We start from the raw sequence: 13,015 nt of genomic DNA, 5'->3' as shown, positions 1-13,015 counted from the left end.
CGTCACAATCCACCGCAGAGGATGAGGTCGGCAGTGCTGAAAAGTTCATAAACCACAGATGGAAACAATTCCATTTGGACTTCAGTATGCTTACCAAATTTGAATTCTGTTAGCAATAATATTAAAATGCTCACGTTATCTGAAAATCGGATCCTAAACAAGTAATTGTTGGTTATTTTCTGTTGGGTTTGATTTCAGCATTTATTCAAAGTGCAGAAGTGATACAAGCTGTTTCACTTCTCACCTCATTTTACTTATTTGTGAAGCGCTCTTTAATTCCTACAAGTATTAGTTACCTCACTTCCAAAGAGGTAAGTTCCATTTTATCTCCAAGGGACTTAACCAGGATGTCCTTTAGGAACAAAGCCTCTGAGAACAATTCACATACTGAAATGAGAAAAGACATTGAATCATACAAAATGGAACTTTCCTTTAATGAAATCAGTTGGAAGGAACTCAGCTCATGTTCTAACAAAACAAACACAAATGGGTACATTTTATGGCTTGCAAAGAAACGAGAAAAAGCTCATTGTTTGGGATAGATTTTCTTCCCAGTCCTGAATTTATTTGGGAAGTGTGCTTGCATGTAATTTAATTCATGTTTTATGGGGTATCTTGAACATGTTATGCTCTTCTACTGCATAACAGCCAGAAACAATTAGCAATGTAATGCATAATTTCTTTCCCAAATAATTGACTTAGCACACAATCTAGCAGACATGTTTTGAAGTTCAGGAGAAATAGATGATTGGGGGTTTGGGGGGGGGGGAGAAATGATGGTGATGAAGACGGTTGGCCAGCTGCCAGCCAGAGAATTTGGAATAGTTATAGTGTGTCTTAGTAATGGCTTAAAGGGCAATACAGTAAAGGCTTCAGAGATTTCAACTCACTAGAGTATGAAAATTGATGCCTCTGGTACCGGAGTGATAGACTAAACTACTCATGTTGGCGCAGTATTAAAGGTTTGGGTTGTTTATTGCTGGGTTTGGGAAGATAACTGAATTTCCTCCAGGATTAGCAATCGAGCAAGCTAATTCCTCAAGAAAAGATTTAATCACACAGTGCAATTTTGAATAGGAAAGGAAGTGGCCTTTCTACCTTATTCAAGCCTTAGAAGCAATTTGTTTCATGTTTTCCTTCTTCTCAAAGTGCTTAATTCTACCATATTGGCAACAGCATGAAACAACAGCCTTGTGTTTTACTCGCACTCTTAACTTTGGTGCAGTACTTGTTAACATATGGGAATGAACTGTCCTAACTATAAAATGTTGGCTTCCTTCTGATAAGCATAACTGAGAGCCAAGTAGCAGGTACCAAAGGGAGAGGATGTACAATTGGCCTGCACTTCTCCAAAATGAATTTTGGACAAGATGAAGAAGTGCGAGTGGCAGAAAGTGTGAGTGAATCATGCCCCCTCTTTTCCCTGTCAATTCTCACATCCAAACCAGTTATTAGAGACCCCAAACCTACCATTATTCATCCCTGTGTTTGGAAATAAATACTCTCTATTGCATTAATAATATGCAATTTTATCCTAATACCAAAGAGTAAGATGGGGATTTTCGGGACAAAATGTATGTTACCTTTGCTGAGGAATTACTTTTGTAATTAGATTACAAATCATTTTCTAACAAGGAAACAAAGGGGAACTCACAAGGGGTAGAAGCCATTGTGTTTTTGGACGGTCACCTCCAAATAAAATGCACAAGAGATGCCAAAAACATTTCAGACAAAATTTTCTGAAATTTCTTTTTGAAAGGTGTGCTAACTACACGTTATTGCGATGATCGTTCATATTTATGCATCACCATCAATGTACACATGGGGCTTGATACAGAGTGAGGGGCGGGAGTTTGTCCGGAGGACTTGCAATCTAAAAACATAAGGGAAACAGCAGGGGAACGGGAAGGGGATGGAGGCAGAGATAAGCAGGGGAAGAATATCCACTTCCCAACTGCATTTATTCAAATTTACTTACAACAGGGTAGAGGACTGTGCCAGAGGTTTCTCAGAAAAGGTGAGTTTTAAGAAGGGATTTGAAGGAAGTAAGAGAAAAGGCATTATGCAGATTTTCTGAGAAGCAGTTTAAAACTGCTGGAGGTCAGGAGGGGCAGGAGGTCTGGGGCAGGAGGTCTGGCTCAGTTGGTAGAGCTGCCGCCTTGTATGCCTGAAGACCTGAGGCTGCCAGTTCGAGACAACCAGAAGTACCTGAGAACTGACAACATGCTGATGAGCTGACCCTCGGTGGCAGAGAGAAGCTGCCGTCAAGTGGAGCGTGGGAGGCAAAGGGCCAGAGAGAGGCCAGACTGGGAAGGAATCCCGCTGGAAGGAGGAGTTCTATGAAAGACTAGAACTATTCAATTGTAAAAATCCCTACCAGGGTTTAGAACAGCCTGCCTGTGTAAACCGCCTTGGATTAAAGTCTGAGGAGAAATCTGACGACCAAAGAAAGGTGGTATATAAATACCTGTATAAATATAAATAAATAAATAAAACATAAAGGACAATGAGAGAGAAAGGATGGAGTCATGTGACAGTGCAGGAGACCTTTGGACAGGTAGGATGGTGGAACTGGAGGACCAAAGGTCACAGACAGAACAGGAAGGTCCATTACAGACAGGAGTGTAATGGAATATGAAATCTGACACCGGAAGGGGCAAGATGATGACAGGCTCAAATGTTAAGAATAAGGAGTTTGTTCTGGATCTGGGAGCAAACAGGACAAGATTTAATTGGGGTGTGTGATCGTGGTGGTGGCATGGATGAAACAATGAGAGAGGTGAATGATTTTGGCAATAGAGTGCATCCAGAGTGCTGGCTGGAGGTGAGAGAACCGAGACAAACCATTGGAACACCAGTGAGGAACTGGCTGCAGTAGTCAAAGCAAGAGATGATCAGCACATGAACTACAGTTTTTGCAGAGGGAGTAGAATGGATCAGCTATATTCTTGCAATATTTAAAGGAAGATGTGGCATGATTTGATGTTAGAATGAGAGACATCAAAGTGAGAGGACTCAAAGATAAATCCAAGACTTCAGGCTTGTTCAAAAAGGAGGCCGGATAAGTTGAGAGTGTGAGGAGGGAACAGCATGGAATTTTTAGTGAAAGAGTTGCATTGTGTATTGGTATTGCAGCTTGACTGAAACATCTCTTTTGCGTGACTGAAAAGGATGTTACCAATTTTCATTATATTTCATGTACTTCTTTCATGTCTGTTTTCAGATGCAAATACTGTGACAGGTCTTTTAGCATATCATCTAACCTGCAGAGACACGTTCGAAATATCCACAATAAGGAGAAGCCCTTCAAATGCCACTTATGTGACAGGTGCTTTGGTCAACAAACCAACTTAGACCGACACTTAAAAAAACATGAGAATGGCAACATGTCTGGTACGAGTCCATCTCCCCTTTACATATCAAAATATTCAGCTATACTTTTCCTTGTGCCGACTTCATAGAATTGATGCAGTTTGCTTTGCCCTTCTGTGACCAGCATCTGAAAAGATGGTCTGTCTATTTGTCTCCTTGCTTTCTTCTTGCTGACTAGCTCATAAACTTCAAGGAGGCAAAGTTCATGAGATCATCCAAGAGACTGTTGTGAGACCAATTTGTTACTTAAGCTTCACTAATGTACAGCTTAGACTAGCGTTTCCAAAACCCTACTCGGACATTGGGACTGCTCTAAGTCATTGCAGGCGTAGGGTGGGAGCAGGGGGATTACCCCAACAGCACCACAGCGATTGTGCGAAGTGAGCTCCAATAGCAGATCAGAGCTCACTGCAGATCAGAGCTCATTGCAGCCGTGCGGAGAGTTGTAGAAGCGGCTGCAAACCTCCACAACTCCCGGGAGGCTACAGGACACCCCCAGGTATGTGAGGATGTCTCTGGGTCCCTGCAGTGCCATGATTGCTACGGCGCTGTTGGGGACTCATTCCTGGTCTACTCCCCTTAGGGGGGAATGGGCTGAGTTTGGCTCCCAATAGTGGGTCATGACCTACAACTTTGGGAACCACTGGCTTAGACCTTATGTTCAGTTCAATCAGAAAATGCATGAGTATGGTGGCCAATATATACAGAGGATATTACTGAACCCAGATAACACACATATGAAAACATATGTTATCTTATGTTTTCTTTACTTAAACATAAGATAACTTACATACTTTCAAACCTGTAGGTGGAACTTTATACCTGAACACCATCTAAAGCAATGCAGGTAACTTTAATAATTTACAATTTAGTCCTGAGCTGCCTGGCACACAGGGCTGCAGTGGCACCAAATATGGCTGCCACTGCATCCAGCTCACTCGCCTCCTGCTCAGGAAAAAGGGACTTTTGTCCCCTTTCCCCAGGTAAACCAAGTAGCCCTGAAGTGGGGCTACTCGATTCTGCGACGACCTGAAGGTTGGCGTAGAATGAAGAGCCTCTGTGTCAGGCGGCCAGCCCAATATGGAGGTCTGGATCTGGTGGAGCTCCACCAGTCCTGCCTCCCTCCCGTCCCATTCCCTCCCCCGGCACGCCTCCTCCCCGCCCTTTCCCTGCCCTCCCTCTGCCTCCCCCGCCCCGGAATGCCTCCTCCCCACATCCCTCTACGCCCCCACCTACATCTCCGGTGCCCGATGGTCTGCGCAATCACTGAGTGGCAGAGCTCCAGTGCTCCACCAGTGCTAGCCCAGTGCCAGCCAGGAGCACTGGTGCTAGGGCCCGCAAATGTGCCTTACGGCATGTTTGTAACAGTGCGCGCTGGCCGTGAGCAGCGCACACTGAACAGGATTGGGCTCTCAAGTTGAAATCCTATCTATGAGACTAAACCCCATTGACTATAATGAGACTAACTCCTGAGTAGGCATGCATAGGATTGGGCTCTTAGACGAAGTGTGCAAATAGATAAGATAGATTGTATAATGACCAAATGTATACAAATAGATTAAAGGAGAAACTTCTGCATTATTGTAAAGGTACTGCTACATCTTCACCACACTCTGAACTGGAAGGCACAGGGGCTATCCTAGATGATAAAGAGGACTCGTACTTTACAGAAATCCGGAATTTCATTGGGAATAGCAACCACAACAATTCAGAAGAAAGGTGAGATATGACTTCTGCTTGGTTTGGTTGGCTTCACTTCTTTACTGCTTCCATCTTAATCTTTCTTTCAATCCCAAATTCAGTTCAGATTTCCTTAAAACATTTCGTCAGTCCTTCTTTCAAATAAGCTGAGCAACTATGCTTAAGCCTTCTGTTTTCTACACAGCCAAAGAAACATACTCAGATGGCTTGTTCATAACACTCTTTTCAAAGTGTAGTTTGCTTGGGCTTCCCGACAACTAACACTTTAACATGTGCTGAGGTGAATACAGCCAAAGTAAGCAAGTCAAAACTATATTAAACTATAGATCTTATGTTTTGACTAGGAATGTCCCATTGATTAGCAAGTTTCAACCATTCAGATTTAGCGATATCAACAAGATATCAACAAGCAATATCAACAATCAGGCGCAACCTCCTGATTTTAGAAATGGGCTATGTCAGAAGGCCAGATGCAAGGGAGGGCACCAGGATGAGGTCTCTTGTTATCTGGTGTGCTCCCTGGTTGTGGGCCACTGTGAGATACAGGAAGCTGGACTAGATGGGCCTATGGCCTGATCCAGTGGGACTGTTCTTATGTTCTTAAGATGTGCCTGACATGGCATAGGCAAGCTTACATTTACCCCAAATGGTGAGAGATTGGAATCATTCATTCCTTTCAGTAATAGGCTGCCCATGTGAGTTTCTAAGCCTTTGGGCACTTGTCCAAAGTACCATCAGGGCACCCTGATAGAAGTTTCCAAAGATACCCATCAGTTTAATATCATTGCAACATAATCATTTTCTGGATGCTCTTTCCAAGATTACTTCCTTGTGTTTAATGGATCCTCTAGGCTTTAATAGTAAGTGGATGATTTCTATTTCTCTCCTCCCAAAAGAATATAAACAAGTTGACCAGTGTAAGCACATTTTTTAAAAAAAGATGCAAAAGATAATTGTTTGTGGGCAATGCTACATAATTTAGACAATATTGGGATAATTTCAGGTGTGGTTTCATATTATTTAACCGCTGGATAATTTATTGGAAAATGTAAAAGCAATCAGATAACTGATTTGTAGTTAGAAAGGGGCAATTTGGCTTAACTGAATGAGCGTGTATGATTCATAAAACCAGATTGGACAAAATTTCTGGTATACAGTATAAAACATAACTCTTTCTCCACCACAAAGGCCACAGTTCATCATGGAGTTAAATGCACTTATCCCATTCTAAAGTGCTTAAGCCCACTTTTAAACTAGTATGGGCTTCACTGCTCTTGTAAGACTGCAATTCCAGTTCCTGTGTGCCAAGATCTCAATGAAAACCACTCTTGTGCACGTTATTTTGTAGTTTTTCTTTATGACTGTTGTAACCTGCCCTTCCTCTAAGAAGTTCAGGGCAGTATACATAAAAGTGATTCCATTTTATTCTCACAACAGCCCTGTGAGGTAGCTTAGTCTCTACTAGGAAGCAGAAAATATTTGCAGACAGTTGTGTATCTTTATGGGACATATTGCACTAAGAGGCAGCTGCTAATGTAAATCCTTTTTCTCTTAGGCCAGTGGTGACTGTGAATTCTACTCCCAAGAATAATGAAATGTAGCATTATTAGAGAAAACCTATTGTCATACTTCTATCAGGCCATGAATTGAATTTCAAAGGAGTATTAGAAGCTTAGTGAACTGGATGGAGTAGTATTGATTTTAATTATAGCAGTATTATGACCCATGGGATAATCAGTGCAAAACAAGGTACAGAAAATAAAGACCTCCTCTGAATGGGTTGCCTCTGTTTCAACACCATCTGATTATGTGTTGATTGGCATTTTTTGTAAAGGATGAATGGAAGTCACTTTAAGAATGAAAAGATTTTGGTGGCAAGCCAGAACTCAGACTTGTTGGAGGATGAAGAAGCAGAAGATGAAGTAATGATGGATGAAGAAGACGAAGACAGTGAGATAACAGGGAAGTCAGTCAAAGAAGCTTCAGTAAGCAACATATGTGAAGAGGCCACTGAGGGTGACTATGAAGAAGGGAATGCTTTGGAAATGAATTGCAAATCTTCTCCTGGCAGGTCAGTTCTTGTCTCAGTTGTATTGTCAATAGTATGGAAGAACCAAACTCATCTTCCAGTACCCTTAGGGCATTTGGATAAGAGAGAAACATTGCATTGTAACCTCAAGCCTGTTCATAAGATTGTATCATAGAGGAAGGAGTCACTCTTTTCTCACCTCTTGCTAACTGTAGCATGTTAATGCCATGTTGTGGCTCAAGGATCCAAACCCCCTGCCAGATTCTTCCTTGCTTTTCCCATTTGTTTCCCCTTGGTTCATCTCCTACTGAATTATGGGATCATGAACTGCCCAATCCTATCCCTCACCATGCTGTACCCTGAAGCATAACATAGCACTGCATGTTATGGTGGGGTGGCAATCAGGAAGTCTGTGACAGGTAAGGGAAAATATTTATATTTTTCCCTTACCTCTGCATAAACCCCCTATGGGTCTCCTCAGACCTATGGCAGCTACTGTATATAGCTGGCATAAGTCCAAGGAGAGCTAGGGGGCAGAAAAGTGAGGGATAAGATCCAGCATGCATGACTGCCATCGGAGCCATCCCCCCTAACATGCTTCTGGTTCCTCCCCCAACATGCCCCATTACTCCTGCTCACTGTCCATCTCCACCATCAACTTACCTCCAACTTACCTGGGCAGCATGCACATGGGCCCCTTACCTGGGGCCATTCATGCTGGTAGCCATATTGTTCTCTGGTAGCCATGCTACATCTGCAGCACCAACAGAGAGGGTCTTCTGCTGATGGAACACTAGATCTGTCAGTGCAAGGCACCTATAGGATTGGGTCCTAAATATATGATCACAGCTGCACCTTCAGTCCAAGCCTCGGTGACCAATTTACAAGGATGTGGGGTGGGGGTGGGGGGTGAGTGCAGTGCACTTTATAGATATTAAGTGGTTATAATTAGTACTCATCAACCATCACTAGGTCAAATAAAGATGCTTTGGTAGTGCTTCTAAGGCATTGCACAGAAGTCACCATGGTTAAAAGTCCCATTAATTTAAAAAAAGAAGCATGACTAATATACTTGAATTTTGTCCAATGTCTGTTATGAACATCAGAAAAGTTCAGACTAAGAGCCTTGGTTACAAAAGTAATCAACAGTGATCTTTTCAGAACCAATTCAATACCCTAATCTACAGACTTTTTGTAGGTATAAGGAGGATGAGTTTAACAAAGCTGGACTTTCTGCTTTGGACCATATAAGGCATTTCACCGATAGCCTCAAAGTGAGGAAGATGGAAGAAAGTCAGTTCAGTGAAGCTGAACTGGCAGCATTCAGCACATCTCATCTGCCAGAAGACTTAAAGCAGCCATTGTATCGCAAGTCCAAATCCCAGGTAAAATATATGATCCCTTGGAGAATGCAAGTGACCGTGCTAGTGATGTCCAAGTGTGATACGTGGGTGGAATCAAGGGTGTGTGGCCCACCCCAATCTGTTGCACCAGTGGGGAGCAAAGTTGGGAGCCAGGAGAATGCCCACTAGGCGGGACTTTGGTGACTGACGGAGCTGAGTTGGAATAGGAGCCCAGGTCTACCTAGATCTGGGCGCCAAGTCCAAGCGGGAACCCACGTCTACCCACAAAGCAAATTGCCATGGAGGCCATAAACTCAACCAGTAGCCCAGGTCTACACAGCAGCTAGATCTGGGCTCCAAGTCTGGACTGGAGCCCAAGTCTACCTGCCTGGTTGACCTGGGCTCTAGAGTTAAGGTAGTGTAAATGGACCCCCCCTCCCCACCCAAACACAAATAGTGGATCTGTCCCTGGTGTGATATACTGCTCTGAGAAGTTTTAACTGGCCAACTAAGGAGGTCCATGGAAGCCTTGATCCATGTGTGGAGTTTTGTATGCAGTTCTATAGATCCTGCCTTGTATTAGGCATCCAGAAAGGAAAGCACATTCTGAGCCAGGCTGAGTTCAGCCACTTTGATAAACACTACAGTGGTGCATGTTTCACCTTGAAGCCACAATGTTTCATATACCTGGTAGAAGATGGGTTCGTAGTACATAATAAGATGTGCTTCAAAATGGTTCCCAAGTGAGCTAACCTGCAAATCCATTAAGTGAATAATTCTTCCACAATGGAACTAAGGATCCAAATAATTTTGCTAAACATCTAATCTTCACCTCTTTTTGTTTCTTCTTGGACCACAGGCCTACGCTATGATGCTTTCGCTGTCTGACAAGGACTCCCTCCACACTGCATCCCACAATTCCTCCAATATGTGGCACAGTATGGCAAGAGCTGCTGCAGAATCTGGTGCTATTCAGTCCATTAGTCATGTATGACACCATCAAATGCAATCGGATTGGGACCAAGTCCAAACTAGCAACATGGCTCTTTCCTAGAAGACTATTTAAAAGACTGCAGAGCAGAATGCCTTAGAAATTTGATGGGTCACATCTAAAGTCAGGTGACCTTAAACTGAATGATTTGAAAGAAAGAAAAAAAAACTATTTATTCTCAATATTTTGTTTTGCACAGCAAAGGCAGCTGCTGACATTTTGAGGATCAATGCGACTTTCAGCGTACATGGATCAAATATATCTCGATGGGGAATATGCGTCTTCCACTCCACCTGATTGGGGAGGGACTAATGGGCTAAGACTTGTATTGATACATTCACACACACATGCATTCTCTCTCTTTTAAAACAGAATTGTTCTTTTTTCATTTTTGTTTTGATTGTTGTGTAGTTGAACTGGAGGCAGGATTAGGAACAGATGGTTTTCTGTACAAATCCTCTTCGTTTATGCTTTATGCATTTGAAACCATTGAAGGAAGACAAAACAATTCCCTCGAATGTACATCAGCAATTAACTTAGAATCCAATGACTTAGAATCCCCCTCCTTAACTTTTGCCTTTTGAACTGCATTGTAAAAAAAAATAAAAATGAGAGGACCACATGAGACATTAAAGTGAGACGTCTGTGTATATTGTAAAAAAAAAAACAACTGGGAACATGCAGCAGTTCAAGGAGGTGAGTCTTTCAGCATCTTAATTGGAAAAAACCATAGTTATCCAACATACCACTATAGTTCAATGTTTCCCTGATCAATGTAATGACATTTTAATTTTAGACAATCATGTCACTGTTTTATTTTGTTTATTTTGTTGGTGTCGTTCATTTTTTGCTCTTGATTGCTTCCTTTTTGGGTGTTGCGTGTACCATGTATTTATTTGTTGGCAATTGTTTGTGGATTAAGAAAGAAAAAAAAAGCACTCTTGCTAAATGTAGCACTGTTCTAATGAAATGAATAGCACTGTTCCAGTCCCTCTCCCCTGTGTTATTTTTCTGGGCATCCATAGACTTCAAAAGAAAAAAAAAAGGGAGGCAAATGGATCTTCATAGATGGGCGTGCAAACAGTGTTTGAAAGAAAAATTCTTACATTCCTCTTTTACTATCTTTTTTTTTCCTTTTAATGAAACTAAATAATGAATAGAGGTGATTTAGAGAATTTTTTTTGTAATACAACAAAATGATTCAAACGTATAAAGCATTCTAATTTTTTCTTCATGAAAGCATGATTCTTCTGATTAAAAAAAGAAAAGAAAACTGTACCCAATATTTTATGCCGGTTGTCTGCGAGCTTGTGTGATGTTATGTTCATGTTAATCCTATTTGTAAAATGAAGTGTTCCAAACTTATGTTTAAAAAGAAAACCCCCAATAAATAAAGAATGAACTGTATTCTATTATTGGGGGTCAGGGGAGGGAGGGGGGTATTTTGCCCTTTTGGTGAGGGACCAGATTTTAATTTTCCTTTTGTTTATTATCTCATTTTGAAATAACCAGCAAGTCGAGGTACTTTCTTTAAATGCTTTGTACAATGTAACTGTTATGCATTTCAGTACATTACTATGGGAGGATCAAATAAAAAAAAAATAAAGGATTACAAAAATGAAGGGATCATTTTCACTGGCCTTTTGGGGATTTCTTTTGCTATAAAATAGATTAGCCAATTAGCTTCATTTTTCAACTCTGTCTTTTTTCCCTTGTGACAACTCCCTGTCTAACAATAAGCATAGCACAGTAGACTCCTCTCTTGCGAAAGCAAGTTCTCAGTCATGTTGGCCCAATATCATTCCAGTCTGAGACCATCAATGCGTTGAATTCATTCATTCACCCAGTTCATTCTGCTATGATTAGCAAGTGCTAATCATAACATTGCATTTGTTCCAATTTCTTGCTACCTTAGAAGCACCTTGATAGTTAATGTTTTGGCATTGCATAAATCTTCCCCTACTCTAGTGCTTTGTCAGACTTCTATGCATCCAGTGTAGATATGCAAATACATGAAAAGAAAACTCCAAATAAAACTGATTAGATGATGCTTAAGCACTCTCTCTTTGTGAAAGTCTCTCTTCTTTCTAAGCACGAAGTGTCTTGCTGGATCAGACCAAAGATCCCATCCCATCATTCTGTTTCCAACAGGACCCAGCTATATGCCTTGAAGAAATTAACAAACAAGTCATGTTGGTGGTAACCATCACCTTTTAGATGTATGTCCCAGCATCAGAAGGAAACTGGCTCAGAATAAGAAGGTTCCATTTAGTTATCACAGCTGTTAGGCCCTAGTAAACCTGTTCCCCATGAATGTGTCTAATCTTTAAAAAAAACAAACCTATCTTAGCAATAGCCGTTTTTTGTGGTAATGAATTCCATAAATTTTACATTATGCAGAAACTTTCTCCTGATGCTACTACAAATTTCAATGGATCTCAGGGTCCCTTCCTCTGCTGCAGGGTCAAAGAAGATTTTGTAGCCCCTCTCCTCCACAATGAAATCCAATTTAGGATGCAATCCTATCCTGCACTGGAACAGGCAAGCCAGGAGGCTTGCACTGTATCCAGCGCAGGATTGTGGCCAGAAGCGGCTTAGCCAAAGGCAAGGAAGGTGGCACAAAGCACTGGGAGTGGCAGAAGTTCAAGGAGACCGGAGCGGCTTCAAGCTGCTCCGTTCTCCCCAGGAACGGGGGTTGGGATCTGGCATAACTGCACGCTCCCAGCCCTGCCTCCCTCTCCCTGCCTGCCCACCCCCGGGACCACCCACTGCCTGGCCCCCCCACCTCCCTCCTGCCTCCTCCCCATGCCTACCTTTTACTCCAGGCCAACGCAAGACTCGGCAGGGAAGCCGCCACGGTGGCTGGATTCAGCCTCCGTGTGTCGGCGTGTCTCCTTGCACTGATATGGCTTCCTCGTAAGAAGGCAAAAACGTGCTTTACAGCATGTTTGCAATCCTCCCAGGCCAACGCAAGGGACTTACATCGGCCCAAGGCACAGTTAGGATTGCACCCTTAATTTATTAAATAAATAAATAACAATTTCTGGTTAATTGGTCATAACATTTGGTAGAATACAGATATTCCAACGTGGTTCACGTCATTGCATTCAGCATTAACTTAGCTTTCCAACGATGTGTAACATGATGGTATAATTTGTACATACCAAGGTTTTCACAGTTTTGGCCACTAGTGTCAAGCTCAGCTTTTTGCCACCCTAAAGCGTGTAGCCCAGTGATATTGCCACTCCCTGCACCCCCTTCGCTATACCACTGCCACTGGGAGTAAGAGGAGTCACTTCAGGATTTGTTAATTCAATGCTGCTATCCTGAAAGGATATTTACATGGACAGGAAATGCTGTCCATGTAAATTTTTGCCAGACAACCACCTGTGGGCCCAATCCAATGCTTCCCAGCACCCGGGGCTACAGCGGTGCTAAAATGGAGACTGCTGCATCCAGCGGGGCTGGGAAGCAGCACCAGGACTTCTCTGAGTAAGGGAGCTTATGCTCCCTTACCCCATGTAAGACCCAGACAGTCCCAATGGGTCTCCTTAGATCTGAGCCTGCTATTGAGTGGGT

The 13,015-nt window shown here is 42.4% G+C and overlaps 1 protein-coding gene across 6 annotated transcripts in view; it reads left to right on the top strand.

Annotated features, from left to right (window-relative positions):
* MECOM (MDS1 and EVI1 complex locus) overlaps positions 1-11,427 on the top strand; it is a 106,675-nt gene extending 95,248 nt beyond the window's left edge. For all 6 annotated transcript variants that reach the window (XM_066620942.1, XM_066620940.1, XM_066620938.1 and 3 more), the window contains 5 exons: positions 3,224-3,393; positions 4,962-5,091; positions 6,908-7,144; positions 8,301-8,487; positions 9,305-11,427. In XM_066620942.1, the coding sequence (XP_066477039.1) occupies positions 3,224-3,393; positions 4,962-5,091; positions 6,908-7,144; positions 8,301-8,487; positions 9,305-9,439 (859 nt within the window). In that variant the 3' untranslated portion in view covers positions 9,440-11,427. The remainder of the gene's footprint in view (positions 1-3,223; positions 3,394-4,961; positions 5,092-6,907; positions 7,145-8,300; positions 8,488-9,304) is intronic.
* The last annotated feature ends 1,588 nt before the right edge of the window (positions 11,428-13,015 follow it).

This window comes from Tiliqua scincoides, chromosome 3 (genome assembly GCF_035046505.1).
Source record: "Tiliqua scincoides isolate rTilSci1 chromosome 3, rTilSci1.hap2, whole genome shotgun sequence".
NCBI classification, from domain to species: domain Eukaryota; kingdom Metazoa; phylum Chordata; class Lepidosauria; order Squamata; family Scincidae; genus Tiliqua; species Tiliqua scincoides.
This window is presented reverse-complemented; position numbering and strand designations above follow the sequence as displayed.